The sequence below is a fragment of the Elephas maximus genome, chromosome 12, assembly GCF_024166365.1.
Source record: "Elephas maximus indicus isolate mEleMax1 chromosome 12, mEleMax1 primary haplotype, whole genome shotgun sequence".
Classification (NCBI taxonomy): Eukaryota; Metazoa; Chordata; class Mammalia; order Proboscidea; family Elephantidae; genus Elephas; species Elephas maximus.
In genome coordinates, this window is record NC_064830.1 from 68,939,536 (window position 1) to 68,957,479 (window position 17,944).

General features: G+C 48.8%; 1 protein-coding gene across 5 annotated transcripts in view; it reads left to right on the top strand.

Moving 5' to 3' along the window:
* CIITA (class II major histocompatibility complex transactivator) overlaps positions 1–17,944 on the top strand; it is a 61,974-nt gene that overhangs the window by 12,975 nt on the left and 31,055 nt on the right. For 4 of the 5 annotated variants that reach the window (XM_049902882.1, XM_049902883.1, XM_049902884.1 and 1 more), the window contains exons 2-3: positions 17,269–17,415; positions 17,649–17,744. In XM_049902882.1, coding sequence (XP_049758839.1) covers positions 17,269–17,415; positions 17,649–17,744 — 243 coding nt within the window. Of the gene's footprint in view, positions 1–99; positions 325–17,268; positions 17,416–17,648; positions 17,745–17,944 lie in introns of those variants that run through there. The other variant, XM_049902888.1, reaches the window with a different exon arrangement.

The window sequence follows — 17,944 nt, forward strand, 5'->3', positions numbered from 1 at the left end:
CTCGCGGGAGTCCTGACTCTGAACCTCGAACCCTCTCCTGGACGCAGGGGCATCTGGGAGAGCCCGGGGGTGTTGGGGTCCAGCGGAAACACTTCTGAGAAAGCACGTGGTGGGCACAGTGGCAAGAGGGCGCTGTAGGCGCTTGCTTGCTCCCCAGCTTGGCCCAGGCTCCGCAGAAGTCAAAGAAAGTGAAAGGGAAAGAACGACGGTCACAGGAGGGTGGAGGTGGAAAGATCAGAAGGCTGGCCGGCCCAGGTTCCCTGAGATCCCAGAGCCGGCGGGAGGGAGAGGCCACCAGCAGCACGCGGGAGCCCGGGAACAGCGGTAGGTGACTAAGGTTCCCTCTGCAGCCCCTAAAACCGAGCTGGAAATCGAGGCTCAGAGACTGGCAGCGACTTGCCCGAGGTCACACAGCAAGGCTGAGTATAGAGGGGAGGGAGTATGTAGCAGTGTAGACCCAGGAAACTCCTCGTTTTCATTATCCCTGGAACACTCCACGCAGGAAACGGGAGCTGTGCTGGAGTGCCCAGAGTGCGGGGGCTGAGGGGAGGTGGCGAGGGAGAGGCGGGCGAGTCCGGCGGGAGCGTCTGCAGAGGGCTTAGGACGCGGACGCAGTTCGCCGAGCAAAGACAACGCCCGGACAAGCCCTCCGTAGAACGCGCGCCCTAGATCCTGCACAGGCCCGCGGAGCGGGGATACTGGCCCACCCTCTATGGGGTACCCTGGAGCAGGGCGGCCCTTCTCTGAGCCTGTTTTCCAGTTGGCTCCTGTGCTCACAAGTCTTTGCGCTCTGACGCTGGAGCCTGGGTGCTGGGCACCCCGTAGAGAGTCCAGTGAGAGGAGGAGGGTGTAGCCAACCTTTAGCCTGCAGGTTGGAGAATTCTCCCCTCTCTTTGGCTATCTAGAGGGGTGGGGGCCTTCCCTGGACAGTCTTTGACCACCTGCATCTCTACCTCACTTTGGGGTCCTGCGTCTAACCCTTTAAGGAGAGAAAATAAGGGGCCCAGAAAGGGGGGCTGGCCTCTGTGGGGTCCCAGAATGCCAGAATTGGAGTTTTTTTTTAAGCTAGCCTTGTCTGGGACCCTAAAAGTTCCCTTAAAGCCCACAGTCCTCCTCTGAGTCCCACAACCCCTATTTCTATCTCAAGTGACACAGGGGAGGGGACAGAAGCCCAGGAGCCCCTCCATCCCCAATGGGGCCAGGAGTTCCTAACTTTGGCAGGAAGTCTTCCCCTTATCCCCTTCCCCAAATTGAAAAAAACACTCCTTGCCAATCAGAAGGGTTAGGAAATCGGTGGTTCCTGTACTTGGGCCTGGTGGGGCTAAAGGGAGAGGGCAGGACACCCCAGTAAATTACCACCTTCCAGACCTCAGGCTCCCCTGGGCAAGGACCTGAGCACAAAGAATCCCACAATGTGCGGTAGAAAATGTCCTCTGAGAAGATGAGCCCAGGGTCCCCGGCTTCCCATTGGTGAGAATCACTTGGGGAGGCTGTTTAGTGTGCAGATTCCCAGGCCCCACCCCCAGACCACATTGGCTAGGCCAGGTGAGGCTCAATCACAGGTCAAACTGCTCTCCAGGTGATACTGATGTCACTGAGAGGCACTAATATGGTCCGATCCCTTTCTTTTCTCCATGTTCCAAATGGGGAAACTGAGTCTCAGGGAGTTTTTTTTTTTTTTTTTTTTTTGCCAGAAGCCACATAATGAGCTGTTGGCAAAGTCAGAATTTGAACCCAGTTTTCCTGAGAGCCCAGGCCAGTGCCTGGGGGGAGGAGGTGTGAGCTTCCACACAGCAGATCCAGGGTGGTTAGAGAGGACCTGCCGAGGCAGCAAAGTTGGTCAGATGGCAGGGGCCCAGTGCCAGCTGGACCCCTGCTCAGTTGCTGGCACTGGCTTTGTGAGATCCCAACACCTGCTAACTTATGAAGGGCAGAATCAGAAAAGTAATGCAAGAACCTCCCCTCGGTACACCAAGCCAAGGCCCTGGGACAGTCCCTGGCAGTCAAAGAAGTGACCCAAAGGAGGGGGAAGCTTCTGAACTTGGCTCTCAGACTGGCCTTCAGTCACCCTGGACAAGCCATTTCACCACTGTGAGGCTCATCTATAAAACAGGTAATATGTGAGCGCCCTTTTTAAGGATCACCTAACACACACGGGCACGTTTTGGAAAACCACCAGGGAAATACACATGTGTGAGGAATAACAATTGTAGACTCTATCTGATGTGATTGTTTAGAAACATCTGAGAGGAAGCATGGGCGGAAGGGAGGTGTCCAAAGTGGTTTCCAAAGACAGTTATCAAAGAGGCATCAGTTGACACTGACGTTACTTCTTAGCTCAAGAGGTGCCCCAGTAGCATAGTGGCTAAAAGCTCAACTGCTAATCAAAAGATTGGCAGTTCAAATCCACCGGCCACTCCTTGGAAACCCTAGGGGGCAGCTCTAATCTGTCTTATAGGGCCACTCTGAGTCAGAATCGACTCAATGGCAATGGGTTTTCTTAGCTCAAGGAGAAAAAGTCTCCAGTTTTGTGTATAAGTATCTTTAACAGCTCTCTAATACTTGAATGGTTTGCTCACAGCTACTGATTGAAAGGTTAGTAGTTCAAATCTCCACCCAGAGGCTTCTCAGAACAAAGCCTGGAGATCTGCTTCCGTAAGATTACAGCCATTGAAAACCTTTCTGAGTGCATCTCTGATACACATGCAATTGCCTTGATTCAGGATCGACTCCATGGCAACGGGATTGTTTCTTTTTTAAATACTTGCCAATGCCACTTTTTAACAAAATGATGGGGCAGTTGATGCTATTTGGATAACATTGTTTTGTTTTCAATGGCAAGTTTTGTTTTGTTTTTTTTCTTCCATTCCAGGTAGTGATAGAACGTTTTCCTTTAAAATAAATATATTTCTTTAACAATTTAGTTTAGAGAAAACACTAAGTATAGAATGACAGAAAAGTGTAAAGGTGGCAGATGACTGCCTGGAGCGTGGGAGACTCCAGGTTAGAGAAAGGATGTAGGCACTACTGTAAAAATCTAGATGGAGTGCTGGGGGTGAGTAGATCAAGGGAGGGCAGCAGGAGCAGCTGAGAGACTTTGGGACGGAAAAAATAAAGAGGAGAGGAAGTGTCCAGTTTGATTCTGGGGTTTCCAGCTGAGAAGTGGAAGGCTGGTAGAACTGGGGGGTCTGGAAAGTTCAGTGGAGGGGAAGCAGGGAACTTGGGTTGTAGACCTCTCAGTGTTGAAGAGACGCCGCGCAAGCTAAGGGCAATGTCCTCTTGGCAAGTGGAACCTCATGCAACTTGGGAGTTAAACCTATGTTATTTCTCAGAATCACTGTGGGGCAAGTGTGTGCATGGGGCGGGGGGAACATGGGAGGGAGCAACTCATTTAAAACTACAGATTCCCAGGGGGCATAGTGAGGGTAAGGAGCACCCAGGGGTGATCTCTAAATTTGACCTCCCCCCCATTTCAAGATGAATATAGCAGCAAAACGTGAACAGAAACACCTTCCCCCCTTTTGTCCAGCTGCCTCAGTCAGGGGCCTTTCATATTTGTGGCGCCTCGTCTGGCACCCCCTTGGGCTTGTGCTTGGGGCAAGTGCCCCCCTCGCCACCGCCCCCCCCCCCCCACCTCTGGATGTCTGCTGTGCTTGAGGAAGGATGCTGGGCTGTACCGGGTTAATAGAAACTGCTCAGTGGCATGCACACACCCCCTTAAGTGGCACCCAGGACACCTGCCATACCTTTGATACACCTCTGCAGATTTCTGGGGCCAGCCCCAGACTTACTGAATCAGAACCAATGAGGGTGAGGAGGCCCAGGATGCTTCGGGTTTAACACCCTCCCCAGGTTGTTCTGATCATGGCCAAGCCTGCCAGCCACAGGTGCGTTGTCCAGGGCCCACTGTCCGAACCCAGCAGGCAGGGTCTGCGTGTCCTTCATCTGGGCAGAGGGCCTAGTGCTGTGTTAGTTCATGCTGGGGGGTCAGGACTGGGGCTCAGGGGCCTGGCTTTGCTAACTGCAGCTGCAGGCTCCTCATTCCCCCCCACCCTACCCCAGCTTTTGGCTCAGGTTCCCTTCCAGGAAAGAGAAACTTGGATTCCTTTCTAAGCCATTAACTGTAGATGAGAATGTTGGGGCATGCAGAGGGAAGGCCACCTGGAACTGGGAGAAGCAGGCAAGCTGGGAAGGGGCTCTCATCCCAACCTTGCATTCTAGATCAGGGCTGAAGTCACCCTTCTTCCCTGGCCACCAGACCCCAACTCCCATTGACTTTGCCATTTATAGGTATACTTGCAAGCCTGGGCTGTCTCATTTGATTTCAAGACTTTCCAAGTTGCTATGAGGTGGGCATCCTTCATTGGAGTCCAGAGAGTATAGGTGGCTTGCCCAAGGTCTCAGAGGGGGTCTCTGTGGTCCTTTTGTGATGTTCGGTATGACTCTCAGGCTCCACTTGGAGAAAATCAAAACCAAATTGTCTCAGGTTGGATTTCCTGGGAAGCAGGCTCTGAGATGGAGGTTTGCACACGGAAAGGTCACTGAGGAGATTCATAAGATCAATACCACGTGGGGGACATGGGGGTGGAACAAAGGCAGGACTGGGCAGAGTGGGGAGTTGGGCTCTTGAAGTCACAACAAAAAAGGCTTCAATGAATCCCATGGGAGCTCAGCAGCTAGCTGGGATGGACTGCAGGGCTGTCCTAAGTTGAGATAAGGAGAGCACATCTTTGTACCTTTGTACCCCAGGTATTCACTTGGGCCACGCCTAGAGAAAGAGTGGGACCTTGGATAAGGTGGCTGGCTTTTATTGTTGTTGTTAGATGCTATCAAGTTGATTCCTATGTGACAGAGTAGAACTGCCCCATAGGTTTTTGTTTTTTATATAATCTTTATGGAAACACATCACCAGGTCTTTCTCCCGTGGAGCTGCTGGGTGGGTTCTAACTGCCAATCTTTCAATTAGTAGCAGAGCACTTGACCATTGCACTGTCAGGGCTTCTTTAGGTGGCTGACTTTGCTGAGGGCAATTCATAGAGATGTTGAGCAGTAAGCTGCCAGCAGGTGGAGGATGAGGGGCTAACTTAGGCGGCAAGCCACAGTATCCACTACGCAAGTTGAAATGCTCAAATCAGAGAGAGCATCTGAGGCCATGGACCTAAGCTGTCATCTGCACCTGTGTTTTTAAACTGGACTCTGTGCAGCCCCTTTTGGGGAGGAGAGGTTCTGAGTCTCAAATCCCCTTCAAGTGACAGCTCTGTCTATACCTGTCTTGGGATTTGGGGTCCTTGTAAAATTTCATTTGGAAGCCACTGCCCCAATATGACCCTTTTGTTTAACAGATGAGGACACTGGGGACCAGAAAGGGAAAAGGGCTTGCCCAGGGTCACATAGCCTGTCCCACACAGAGCAGGGCCCAGATCTCAGGTCTTGACTCCCAGCCCTGTGTTTCTTTCGTCCCACTGGACTGTTGTGAATTCAGCCACTTCTCTGAGAATCTCTGTGGATTGGAACCAATCTTGCTTCCATTTCCAGCTTCCCTACTCTGAGGCTCCTTTTTCCTGTCACATGCTGGTTGCTGCAAGCCCATGGGGGCTAGGGAACTGTGAAGGAGATGCCAAAGTTCTTTTTTTTTTTTTTAATTTTTATTGTGCTTTAAGCGAAAGTTTACAAATCAAGTCAGTCTCTCATACAAAAATTTATATACACCTTGCTATATACTCCTAGTTGCTCTCCCCCTAATGAGACAGCACACTTCTTCCCTCCACTTTCTGTTTTCGTGTCCATTCAGCCAGCTTCTGACTCCCTCCGCTCTCTCATCTTCCCTCCAGACAGGAGCTGCCCACATAGTCTAATGTGTCTACTTGACCCAAGAAGCTCACCCTTCACCAGTATCACTTTCTATCCCATAGTCCAGTCCAATCCCTCTCTGGGGCTTTGGGAATGGTTCCTGTCTTAGACTAACAGAAGGTCTGGAGACCATGACCTCTGGGGTCCTTCTAGTCTCAGTCAGACCATTAAGTCTGGTCTTTTTACAAGAATTTGAGGTCTGCATCCCACTGCTCACCTGCTCCCTCAGGGGTTCTGTGTTGTGTTCCCTGTCAGGGCAGTCATCGGTTGTAGCCGGGCACCATCTAGTTCTTCTGGCCTCAGGCTGATGTAGTCTCTGGTTTATGTAGATCCTAAGATTCTTGAGGGTGCTGGAACTGTGGAGGGCGAGGCTGGGCAACAGGCTGGTCACAGTAGAGATCAACTCTCTGTGTCCTATAGCTCCAGACAGCTCTTCTCTTTGACCTTTCGGCCTGCGCTGGCCCCAGAGCTGGGAGGGCACGCCCAACACCACAGATGCTGCAACTCCAGAGCCTTCTGCTCCTTCCCATGTGGAACTGGCCAGTTCGGGTTTTCAGGCTACTCCCCTCCAAGTCCTTCTTTAGGAAAAGACCCTCCTCTGGGTTTCAGTTTTCCATCGCAGGGCCCCCACTTAACCATCCATCCCAAACCATCATCTTTCTCGCAGGCCAGAGTGTAAAGAGACCTTAGAGGGCCTCCAAACCCAAATGCCTAAGGGGCCATAAGTATGTAAGATGAAGCCAGGGAGAAGGCAAATGGGAGGGGTGGGGCCCCTGGCAGCTATCAATTATCTACTCTATGTAGATACCTTGTGAATTTAATTTACACGCACACACACCTTCCAACCTCCCTGCTTTGAGAAGTGACCAGAGGCTCAACTGCCTTTCAGCTCCACGAGCTGTTCAGTGTTGCCATGTTCTTCAGTTTTCCCTCTGTCTCGGGACCTAATCAAGCCCCTCCAGGAGGTGAAAGTCTTGAGTGGAACCAGTAGTTTTCACAAGTCCTCTGTCTCATTTTCCTGGGACACCAACGCTGGGCAGGCAAATGGCAGGAGAGCAAGGGGCCTCCTCCTTTGCAGATGGTACCTTCCCCAAGGACTTCTCTAAGTCCCGCACCTTCTCATCTCCGCCTCCAGGACCCTGGGCTCTCAGGCACAGATGAGCTTGTCTCCAGACAGCCTAGAGGGTGGCAAGAACACAGGTGTGGAAGGCATTCCACCGACAGTTCCCATTTGAGCATCTCTGGGTACCAGGCTCTATGAGGCACTCCACCCCACGAAGCCTCCTGTCTTGTTTTCTTTTAAACCTCTGGAGCAGAGAAGTGGGTTAACTTCATACTTTGGTTCTTAGTATACTATGATCTTTGTTCCACATGAGTCACCTCTCCCTCTCCCTCTCTTTTTTTTTATTTTATTGTATTTTTAGTGAAAGTTTACACAGCAAATTTGGTCCTCGTTTAACAATTTCTATACATACAGTTCAGTGACATTGGTTACATTCTTCATAATATATTAACATTCTCATTGTTTCCATTCTGGTTGTTCCGTTTCCGTGAATCTAGCTTCCATGTCCCTCCTGACCTTCTCATCTTTGGTCTAGGGTAAATGTTTACTGTTTGGTTTCATTTAGATGATTATTTAGAGTAGCACAGTACTCACGGGTGATATTACTTATTTTATGGGCCAAACTGTCATTTGGCTGAAAGGTGATCTCTGGGTGTAGTTTCAGTTCCAAGTTTAAAGGGTATCCTAGGGTGATAATCTCAGGCATTCATCTGGTCTCTACCAGTCCAGTAAATCTAGCCTTTTTTTTTTTTTTTTTGTAATTTGAGTTTTGTTCTACATTTTTCTCCCATTCTATCTGGGACCATCTGTTAATCCCTGGTCAGAATGGTCAGTAGTGGTACCTGGGCACCATCTAGTTCTCCTGGTCTCAAGGTTGGTGAGGCCATTGTTTGTATAGATTGTTAGTTCGGTAGTCTAGTTTCTTCTCTGAGTCTTTGGTTTCTGTAACAATGGTGTGGGTGCAGTGTCTGACCTCCTCCAACCCCACAAGGGGGAAGAAGAACCATGATCAACAGCACAAGGCTGGCTCCCACTCTGCCATCTTTACTAATTCTGACACCAACTATCCCTCACACAGCACTGCTGGGTTCAATAATTCATTTCAATGGCCACACAGAACTCAAAGACTGTACTAACAATTATAGGGTTTATTATAAGGGAAGTAACAGCTACAATTCAGGCTCCAGAACACTTGGGATACAGTTCTTTCATCAGGACAGCCTCTTCCCAACCGTGCTCGCAGGCATGCTTCTCCCTGGCCCTAGGACTCTTCCCCAAGGCACTTAGCTTTCTCTCTCCATGGGCCGGAAAGCCCACTGTGCTGTCTTCTGCTGCCAGGTCTCTCCTGCCGCCATTTCTCACCATCTTCAGGGTTACAGCTTGGTGCTTGTCTCTCCCTAGTTTCCTGTTTCCAGGAGCGTCTCAGCATAGGGATCCCAGGTCTAAAGGATATACTCTCTGCTCCTGGCTGTTCTTGCTTGGTGGTGGTAGGATCTTCCTCTTTGCTCTGGAATTGGCTCTTTTTTAAGGCACAACTAAGTGACCATCTCCCTTGGTAGGCCACAATTACCCTATCACACAGTCCCACCCAGTCACCTGGGTGGGAGTTACAAGACCATGGCTAGAAAGGCCACACACAAAATTAGTCAATTGCACTATAGCTTCCGTGTTTCTCTTTTGTTCTGGATGAGTAGAGACCAATAGTTGTATCTTAGATGGCCACTCTCAAGCTTTTAAGACCTCGGACGCTATTTATAAAACTAGGATGTAGAACGTTGTCTTTATGGACTATACTGTGCCAATTGATAAATTTGCCCCATGAGACTATGGTCCTAGCCCCTAATCCCAGTAAACCAATCCTGTGAGGTGTTTGATTATGTCTAGGAAATATCCATAACTGTGCCCCCTATGTGCTTTGTTCTATATCTGAATATATAGAGGCATCTCTCTTAATTTTCCTCTCCCCTTTCTTTGTTCCCCCTCCTGGGCACCTGTTCTAGTGCATGGAGTCCTTGCATGGTGCAAACGGTTAACACACTCAGTTGCTAATGGAAAGGTTGGAGGTTTGAGTCCACCCAGAGGTGCCTTAGAAGAAAGGCCGGAGATTCTACTTCCCAAGAAATGAGCCACTGAAAACCCTATGGAGTACAGTTCTACTCTGGCACGTGCGGGGTCACCATGAGTTAGAGTTAACTCAATGGCAGCTGGTGCTGGTACTTGTGCTCTAAGGCATTTAGGATGGATCCTTTTGTTTGTATGTGTTCTTGTAAAACACATCTTGATTTTTCATGTGCATGAATGTCACTGTGCACATCCAGAATTGTGCTGAAAGAGCTCATTCTGTTTCTTACCTTTTCGCTGTGCACTGTTATTAAGACCCACCCACGCTGCGAGGTATGCCCTTGGTCAGTTGCGTCTAATCACTGCCTTGTTCTCCACGGAGTGCTGCTGCTCCTTTTTTACCTGTCCACCCACACTCCCCCCACCCAGCGATGGGCACCCCGGTGGTCTCCAGCTGCCTGTCAGCACAAATAACAGTGAGCATCTTCAGGTGGAAGATGTGGGAGCATTTCTTTGGGTTGTGAATATCCAGGAACTGAATGGCTGAGTTATAGGATCTATACATCGTCAGGTATTCTAGTTGGTCCCAGGATGCTCTTGAGAGTGCTTGCATCAGTCTACACTCCCACCAACCATGCATAAGGGCTCCTGAATCCCCATATCCCCACCCACATTCGGCATTTCCCAGCTTTCTAATTTTCACAAGTTGTAAAGTGATACCTTGCTGTTTTAATTTGGGGACATACTTTTTCTGGGGTGGATAACTTTAGGCAAGTCACAGTAATTCAATGAGGCATGTGCTATACCAACCAAAGGTGGTAGGTACTACAGCTCAGAGAGGTTGAGTAATTCACATGAGGTCACAGGTTTTGTGTAGGACTGGGATTTGAACCCAGAGCCCCCACTCTTAACCACTACATGATTATCATGTTTTGTCTGTCTCCTAAAACACCATCTGGGTCTAGATTACAAGCTCCTTGGGCAGTGAGTGCTTTTTAAACCTCTCTGAGTCCCCTGGAGAACTGAGCCCAGTGTCTTTCTTGTAGGAAGTGCTTGGTAAATCATTGTTTTAAAGATGTGGAGGAAAAAAGTGGAAGAGGTCTTTTAGAGTTTATCTGGGAGACTTCAGGGTGCAAGAGAAAAAGGGGAACCTGCTTGCTGCGTTGTCCCCAAAGGATGTGATGGGGGCTGGTCATGGCAGATAAGTGTTCCTGGGCCCCTGGCTTCCTGCCGTCATCTGGCCACCAGAAGCAGCTTGTCATGAGGTTGGAGAGCAGGTTGGCATTGGGGAGCTTTGGGGGAAAGGGACAGGGGAGAGGTTGGTAGGCAATGAGGAATCCAGAATCCCAAAATGCCTCAACCTCAATGGTCTCTCGCACCCAGCTGGTGAAACTGAGGCTCAGAAGGGTAAAGAGATTTACTCAAAGTCAAAGGCAGAGCTGGAACTCAAACCCATGTCTCTATACACACGGTTCAGTGATTTTCCAGTATATCCTCAGGAGGAGGAGAAGTTCATAGTCAACAAGTAGGGAGATATTCCTTCTGCTCTCTTCCACAGTGCGGAATAGGACAGGAACTCCTTCCTCCCTCTCAGCACCTCCTCAGACCCTCAGGGATATCACTCCCCTTTTCTGGGAGAAAAGCACTGGAAAAACACCCTACCCTCAGTGTCATCATCTGTAAAATGGGTATGATTGTACCAATCTCAGAGTTGCTGTGAAGATTGAAACAAGGTAATAAATACAGGGCATCAGCACAGTGCCAGCCAGGAAATAACCTCCACAGAAGAGGTAGAGTGTTATGTTGGCTCACAGAAGAGCTCTGAGATAGAACAATCCAGCAGCACTCGATTTCTCTCAGGGGAGAGAGAAATGAATTTTTCTTCAGAAACCAGTTTGGTATGTGTGTTCTTTTTAAAACCCACAGGGTAGTGTGAAGTAGGAATGGAAACAAACCCCAAAAGGGACTTTTGGTGACAAAAAAAAAATTAGGAACTTTTTTCTCAAGTTGGATGTGGAAGGTGGTGGCCCAGGGGGAAGGGCAGATTCAAAGAGGACCTTCTAAAAATACTGCCCTTCTATCAAAAGGACACACACCATTCTTCTGTGTTCCCCATACATCTCCTCAAAAGGAGACATCGTCTTGTTGCCCACGCCTTCCCTTTCTGGGCGCAGGCACCTCCACAGATGGACTGCTGGGTGCCTGGCAGCCAAGAGCTTTGGTGTCAGGCAGTTGGGTCAAATCCCAGCTCCTTCCTCACCTCTCTGAGCCTGTTTCTCCGACTGGAAAATGGGAATATAAATAGCTAACAGCTACGTTAGACTGACCTGCTGCTGTCAAGTTGATTCCAACTCATAGCAACCCTATAGGACAGAGTAGAACCGCTTCACAGGATTTCCAAGGAGCGGCTGGTAGATTCCAACTGCCGATCTCTTGATTAGCAGTCGAGCTCTTACAGAGTACTCCGTAGAAGCAAGGATGGTGAGACTTTGTCTTAAGTACTTTGGACATGTTACCAGGAGAGACCCATCTCTTAAGAAGGACACCATGCTTGTTAGAGAGTCAGCAAAAAAGAGGAAGACCTTCAAGAGATAGATTGACACAGTGGCTGCAACAACGGGCTCAAACATAACAAGGATTGTGAGGATGGCGCAAGTGGGGTAGTGTTTTGTTCTGTTGTACATAGGGTTGCTGTGAACCTGAGCGGACTCAACGGCACCTAACAACAACATTAGACTAAAAGGGATGATGTCTATAAATGATGTCACTGGGCTTCGGATACAAAGTGAGCACCTAGAATTCTAGTTACGTCTTCATTGATTTGAGGGAGACAGCCACCACATGCAGGTCCATGCTGAAGGCTAGGGACAGTGAGCTAGATGGACAGTCCCTGCCCTTATAACAGAGTGGCTGGCCTGTTATGATCTGCCCCGTGTTGGGGCAGCCGAAGGGGACTCTATCCTCTGCAGTTGAGTGATCAGGGTCATCTTTGCTCCCAGGCCCCTCTGGAATTGGAGGTGGGGGAAAGAGTCCAATTAAGGGGCCTTTGAAGTATCTCCTAGGGGTCCCTGGGTGGCGCAAACAGTTCTCACTTGACTGCTAATTGAAAGGCTGGCAGTTCGAACCCACCCAATGGTGCTGGGGAAGAAAGGCCTGGCAACCTGCTTCTGTAAAGATGACAGCCAAGAAAACCCTATGGAGCAGTTCTACTCTGTAACACATTGAGTCGCCATCAGTCGGAACCGGCTCACAGACAACAGATTTGGACTTATCTCCTAAGCATCTGTAGACACAGAAAACACAATGCTAGGAACCCTGGGAGATCCCAGGCCAAGATCCACTTAGATCACACACATGGGGGCAGCTGCGCCATTGTGGGAAGATCTAGATTGGGAGTGTCATCTCAGGCCTGAGTCCCACCTCTGATGCACCCTAACGTAAGGGGCTCCCATTGACTGTGGGCCTCCCTTTCACCTGGTGCATCACGCGTACGCCCTCCTCACCTTTTGATGGTCCTACGAGGTAGGCTTCATTATCCTGATCTAACGATGGGAAAACCAATTCTCAGAGATGTTAAGGCTGTGAATCCTCACAGCCAGGATTTAAACTCAAGCTCCCAAATTAGGTGCCCTCGGATGAGCCATCTCACTGAGGCACTACCAAATGGGCATAATAATATCGTCTGATTGCACAGAGACAGAAAGTAGATTGTGGTTACCAGAGGCTGGGGGAACCTTTGCTTAACGGGCACAGAGTTTCTGTTCGGGGCGAGGTGAAGCTTTTGGAAATAAATGGTAGTGATGGTTACACAGCAGGGTGAAAGTGGTCCATGCCATTGAATTGTACACTAAAAAGGGTTAAAATGGCACATTTTATGCTCTATATATTTTACCACAATAAAAAAAAAACTTGTATGCAAATTTCATAATGGCTTTATCCATAAGGACCAAACATAAGAAACGCCCCAAATATAAATCAGCAGGTAAGGGAAATGGGCATAATACTCCATCCTGCCTTCTTCCTCGGGCTCACTGTGGGCTCAGGTGGGGGGATGGGGGCAGAAGCCCATTGTGAGCTGCAAATTCCTGTCTACCTGAGAGGAAGTGCGTGAGGCACAGGCTTCAGCCCCACGGAAGCAGGAAGGGAGGTGCTGAGAGGTGATTTCTCCTGGTCCAGGTTGAGCCAATGACACAGACCTCAGACCCTCAGACCCTTCTCAGTGGTGGTAATGGGGTACCCAGACCATCCAAGTCTCCTTACTGGCATCAGGGGCTTTCTTGTTCTTACAAGGTCTGTGGGGCCTCCTTACACAAAAGAACAGAAATCTTGGCTTCATAATGTGATGACTCAGGAGGGAATGGAAGAGAAAAGATCCATTTGTCAGCCTCACAGAGGTAAGAGGCAAATTAATAATAATAGCAATATGGCTACCACCCATATTGTGTTTGCCATGTGTTGGGTGCTGTTCTAAGCTACCATCCATTAGGTGCTTATTAAGTACCCTTCCCCTCTTCTAAGAGGTCTACATGAATTAGTTCACCTACTCCTTACAAGGAGCCCTGGTGGCGCAGTGGTTAAACATTCAGCTGCTAACTAAAAGGTTGGCTGTTCAAATCCACCACCTGCTGCTTGGAAACCCTATGGGGCAGTTCTACTCTGTTGTTTAGGGTCTCTATGAGTTGGAATTGACTCGACAATAATGGGTTTTTGTTTTTTTTTTTGTTTTGTATTCCTTAAAACAAACCAAAACCTCTTGCCGTTGAGTCAATTCTGACTCATAGTGACCCTAAAGGACAGAATAGAACTGCCACCTAGGGTTTCCAAACAGTGGCTGGTATATCTGAACTGCCAACCTTTTGATTAACAGCCGATCCCTTAACCACCGAGCCACCAGGGCTCCTTGGCAATCCTTACAAGTTATCAATTATTGTCATTCCCATTTTACAGATGAGAAAACTGAGGCTCAGAGAGGTAGAAAAAAGAAAAGATCTTGCCCCAGATTGTGGTGAGTTAGTAGGTAGGGACGGTTTCAGAGTCAGGCAATGTGATTCCAAAGGTCACAGGAGTTGCCTTCTTTCCCTTCTGTCTGTATATTTCCCTGACTCCATGATTAACTACATTTGCAATGTTGTCCAAAGTTCAAAGCTGAGCCTGCAATAAGTGAGGCTATAGCTAAACTTCCTTGGGCCTCTCCCCACTGCACCTCGCACAATGCCTCATCTGTGATAGAACCAGGTCCCTGTTTCTGGGCCTGGGCAGGAAGGACAGTTCTTCATTTGAATGGAAACATTTTTCTTGGAAGGCAACAGCACTGGACTGGGAGGCTTGGGCTGAGGGATTTGGTGCAGGCTTAGCCACCAATAGGCTGTGGAGTCTTGTACAAGTCACATCCCCATTCAGGGCCCCAGTCTTCTCATCTGTAAAATGCAGGATGTTGTGTCTGATAAACATGAAGGTCCCTTGCACGTCTGATGACCCATGAGAAAACTGAGAGTTTTGGTAACTTGTCCAAGGTCACAGAACCCATTCATAGAAGAGCTAGAGTCAGTCCTGAGCTGTTGCCAGCAGATCTCACTGCCTGGGAAAAGAGGCAGACTAGGGTCACCATGGGTTGGAATCGACTTGACAGCAGCTAACAACAACAGCTACAATGTAGGCTTTCAATAAACACTGTAGGCTGGATAGGCGATGTTTTCTCACCACCCTGGAGAGAGCAGTAGGTGGTGAGACAAGGTATTGGGAAAAGTGGAGTCCCCTTCCCCACTCCAGCCTTGGCCACACTCCAAGAAAAGGACGATGGCCACATCTTTTAGTTCTGCTTCCTCCAGTCATGGGTGGCTGGGCCCATGCTGCAAGCCTGTTATGTTTGAGCGCCTTCGGCCCTCACCCCAACCTGTCATGAAGAGGCAGCCCCAACCAGGGCCCCGCATGGCATTGGGAGGTTCTTTCTCAGTGATGTCTGGGTCTGTGTTGAGACCCTTCGTAGGTGGTGAAAGGTGTCGGTGCATGAAATGAAAACGAGCAGCTGGAAAGGGGTGGGGAGCTGTGTGATGGTCTCCCACGGTCATGCCCCCCCTCTGCCCTTGCCCACTTCAGCTCCTTTCACTTCTGGGCCCAGGTCAGGGCACTCAGAAGCTGCCTCAGGTCCTCTGTCCTTCAAGGCCAGCTCTCCTCTCACTTCCTCCAAAAATCTTTCTCTGATCTCTTTCAGTGTTTCTCTGGGATGAGTTAAATGGTGACCCCCAAAACATTCACATAAATCCTGAGGACCTCTGAGTGTGAACTTACTTGGAAAAAGTCTTTGCAGATGTAATAAACTTAAGGACTTGAGATGTGATCATCCTGGACTATATGGGTAGGCCCTAAGTCAAATGACAAGTGTTTTTATAAGAGAAAGACAGAGGGATATCTGAGACCCAGAGAAGGGAAGGTGATGTGATCAGGGAGGCAAAGACTGGAGTGATGTGACCACAAACCGGGGAACACCAAGAAGCCATCATAAGCTGGAACAGGCAAGGAAAGATTCCCCCCTAGAGCCTCTAGAGGGAGTGCAGCCCTGCCAACATCTTGATTTCTGATTTCCGGCCTCCAGAACTCTGAGAGAATAGATTTATGTTGTCTGAAGCCACCCAGTTTGTAGTACTTTGTTCCAGTAGCCCCAGAATATACCATGGAATCAGAGTACCTGACCCAGGGAACAGGAAAGGGCATGGGAGCCACACAGATGAGACTTCAAATCTACCCGGCACCCGCCTCATGGTATTTGAGAAGGCTGCTTAGCTTTTCTGAGCCTCAGGTTCCTCATCTGCAAAATGGACACAAGTATGCCTACCTTTTGGGGTCAGATTTTTGTTTTATAACAGCTTTATTGAGATATAACTCACATACCATAAATTTACCCACTTAAAGTACACCAAAAAAAATTTTTTTTTCTTTTAAAGTACACAGTTCTGTGGTTTTCAGTATTTTCAGAGAATTGTGCAACTTCCCCCACAATCAGTTTTGCAAATTTGCATCACCCCCTACAAAAAATCCCTTTACCCAGTAGCAGTCACTCCCCGTTCTCTCTCACAACACCCTACCCTGGCCCTAGGCAAACACTAATCTACTTTCTGTCTTTATGGATTTGACTATTATGAACATTATATGTAAATGGAATCATCCAAGATGTGGTCCTTTGTGACTGGCTTATTTCATTAGGCATAATGTTTTCAAAGGAGCATGTGTTAGTACTTTATACCCTTTTATGGCTGAATAATATGCCATTGCATGGATAGACTACATTTTGTTTATCGATTCATCCATTGATGGACATTTAGGTTGTTTCCACATTTTGACTATTATGAATAATGCTTCTATGAACATTTGTGTACAAGTTTTTGTGTGAACATATCTGGGGTTATTTTGAACATTAACTGAGGTAGCATCTAAAGTATTTGATATGCCATTCAACAAAGGTAATGATGATTATCAGATGGCTGGGGGGATCTTGGAAACCCTGGTGCTGTAGTGGTTAAGATCTACAGCTGCTAACCAAAAAGTCGACAGTTCGAATCCACCAAGCACTCCTTGGAAATTCTATGGGGCAATTCTACTCTGTCCTATAGGGTTGTTATGAGTTGGAATTGACTCAAAGGCAATGTGTGTGGGGGGGGGATCTTAGAATCTTCACTAACCCCTTCAATTTACAGATTAGGAAACTGAGGCACAGAGAGAGAGGGGCACAGACTTGCTCAGGGTCACCCAAGGTAATAGAACATAACATAAATGCAGGTCTTTCAGACAGACTGTCCAGATTCAGATCCTAGTTCCACTTGGACCTGGGTTACCTTGTGTAAATCACCTCACCTCTCTGAACCTCAGCCTTCTTGAATGTAAAATGAGGATAGTAATAGTACCTGCTTTTCATCTCGTTTATGTGAAGATTAAAGGTGCCAGCCCATGTGCCTGGCACACAGTAGGTACATAATAAACTTTAGCTGTTACGTGGTAGAGCCAGAAGAGGAACCCAGGTCTCCTGATTCCCAGGTGTGAGATCTCTTGAATCTGTACTCCCTGACTTCCTTCTCTGTATCATGGGCATCCTTCCAATGTGATTGTAAGTTCCTTGGAGGAGAGAAATGAGGCTTCTTCTCCTCGCTGCCCTGAGCGTGTATGAGCTGAACAAACACCTTTGTTCCCCTTCTTTGCTCTCGCCCCTGGCTCTCACCAGCGTGGCTGGGAACTGTTGTTAGGTGTTGTTTTTCCGCATCTTTCCAACCTCATGAGATGGCTGAGCATGTTTTCCCCTCCAGGCAGTGGGCAGTGTGCCGCCATGGAGTTGGGACCTCTCCAAGGTGGGTACCTGGAGCTTCTCAACAGCAACGCCGACCCCTTGCAGCTCTACCACCTCTATGACCAGAAGGATCTGGCTGGAGAAGAAGAGATTGATCTCTGTTCAGGTGGGCCCCCTCCCTTTGGCCCCTCCCGGCTTCATTCCCACCCCTCAGCGGCCTTAGAGACGGTCAGCTCCAGGGGAAGTACAGAGTTCTGTCAGCACCACAGACAGCTCCTGACTGCGCATGGCTCTTTCTCAATAGGGACCCCTCCCAGCCCCCATCCTGCCTCTCCCTCCGTTCCCACCAGCCTTCTTTCCAGATCCTTCTTGCTTCATCCAAAGACCTTTTCCTCCCAGAGCCCGACACGGATACCATCAACTGTGACCAGTTCAGCAGGCTGTTGCGGGAGATGGAAGGTGATGAAGAGACCAGGGAGGCTTATGCCAATATTGGTGAGGAAACATCTGCCCAGGGCAGTTGAGGGAAGGGGGTTCTTTTCTTTTTTGTTAACCTTCATTCACTGAGCCAAAGTAGGCCCCTCCTTCAGAAATCAGGGCAAGGGAATGTTGAGCAAGAGCTAGAAGAACAGAGACTCCAGGGAAGAAGGGAGCTTGAGCATAAACCAAAACCAAACCAGTCGATTCCAGCTCAT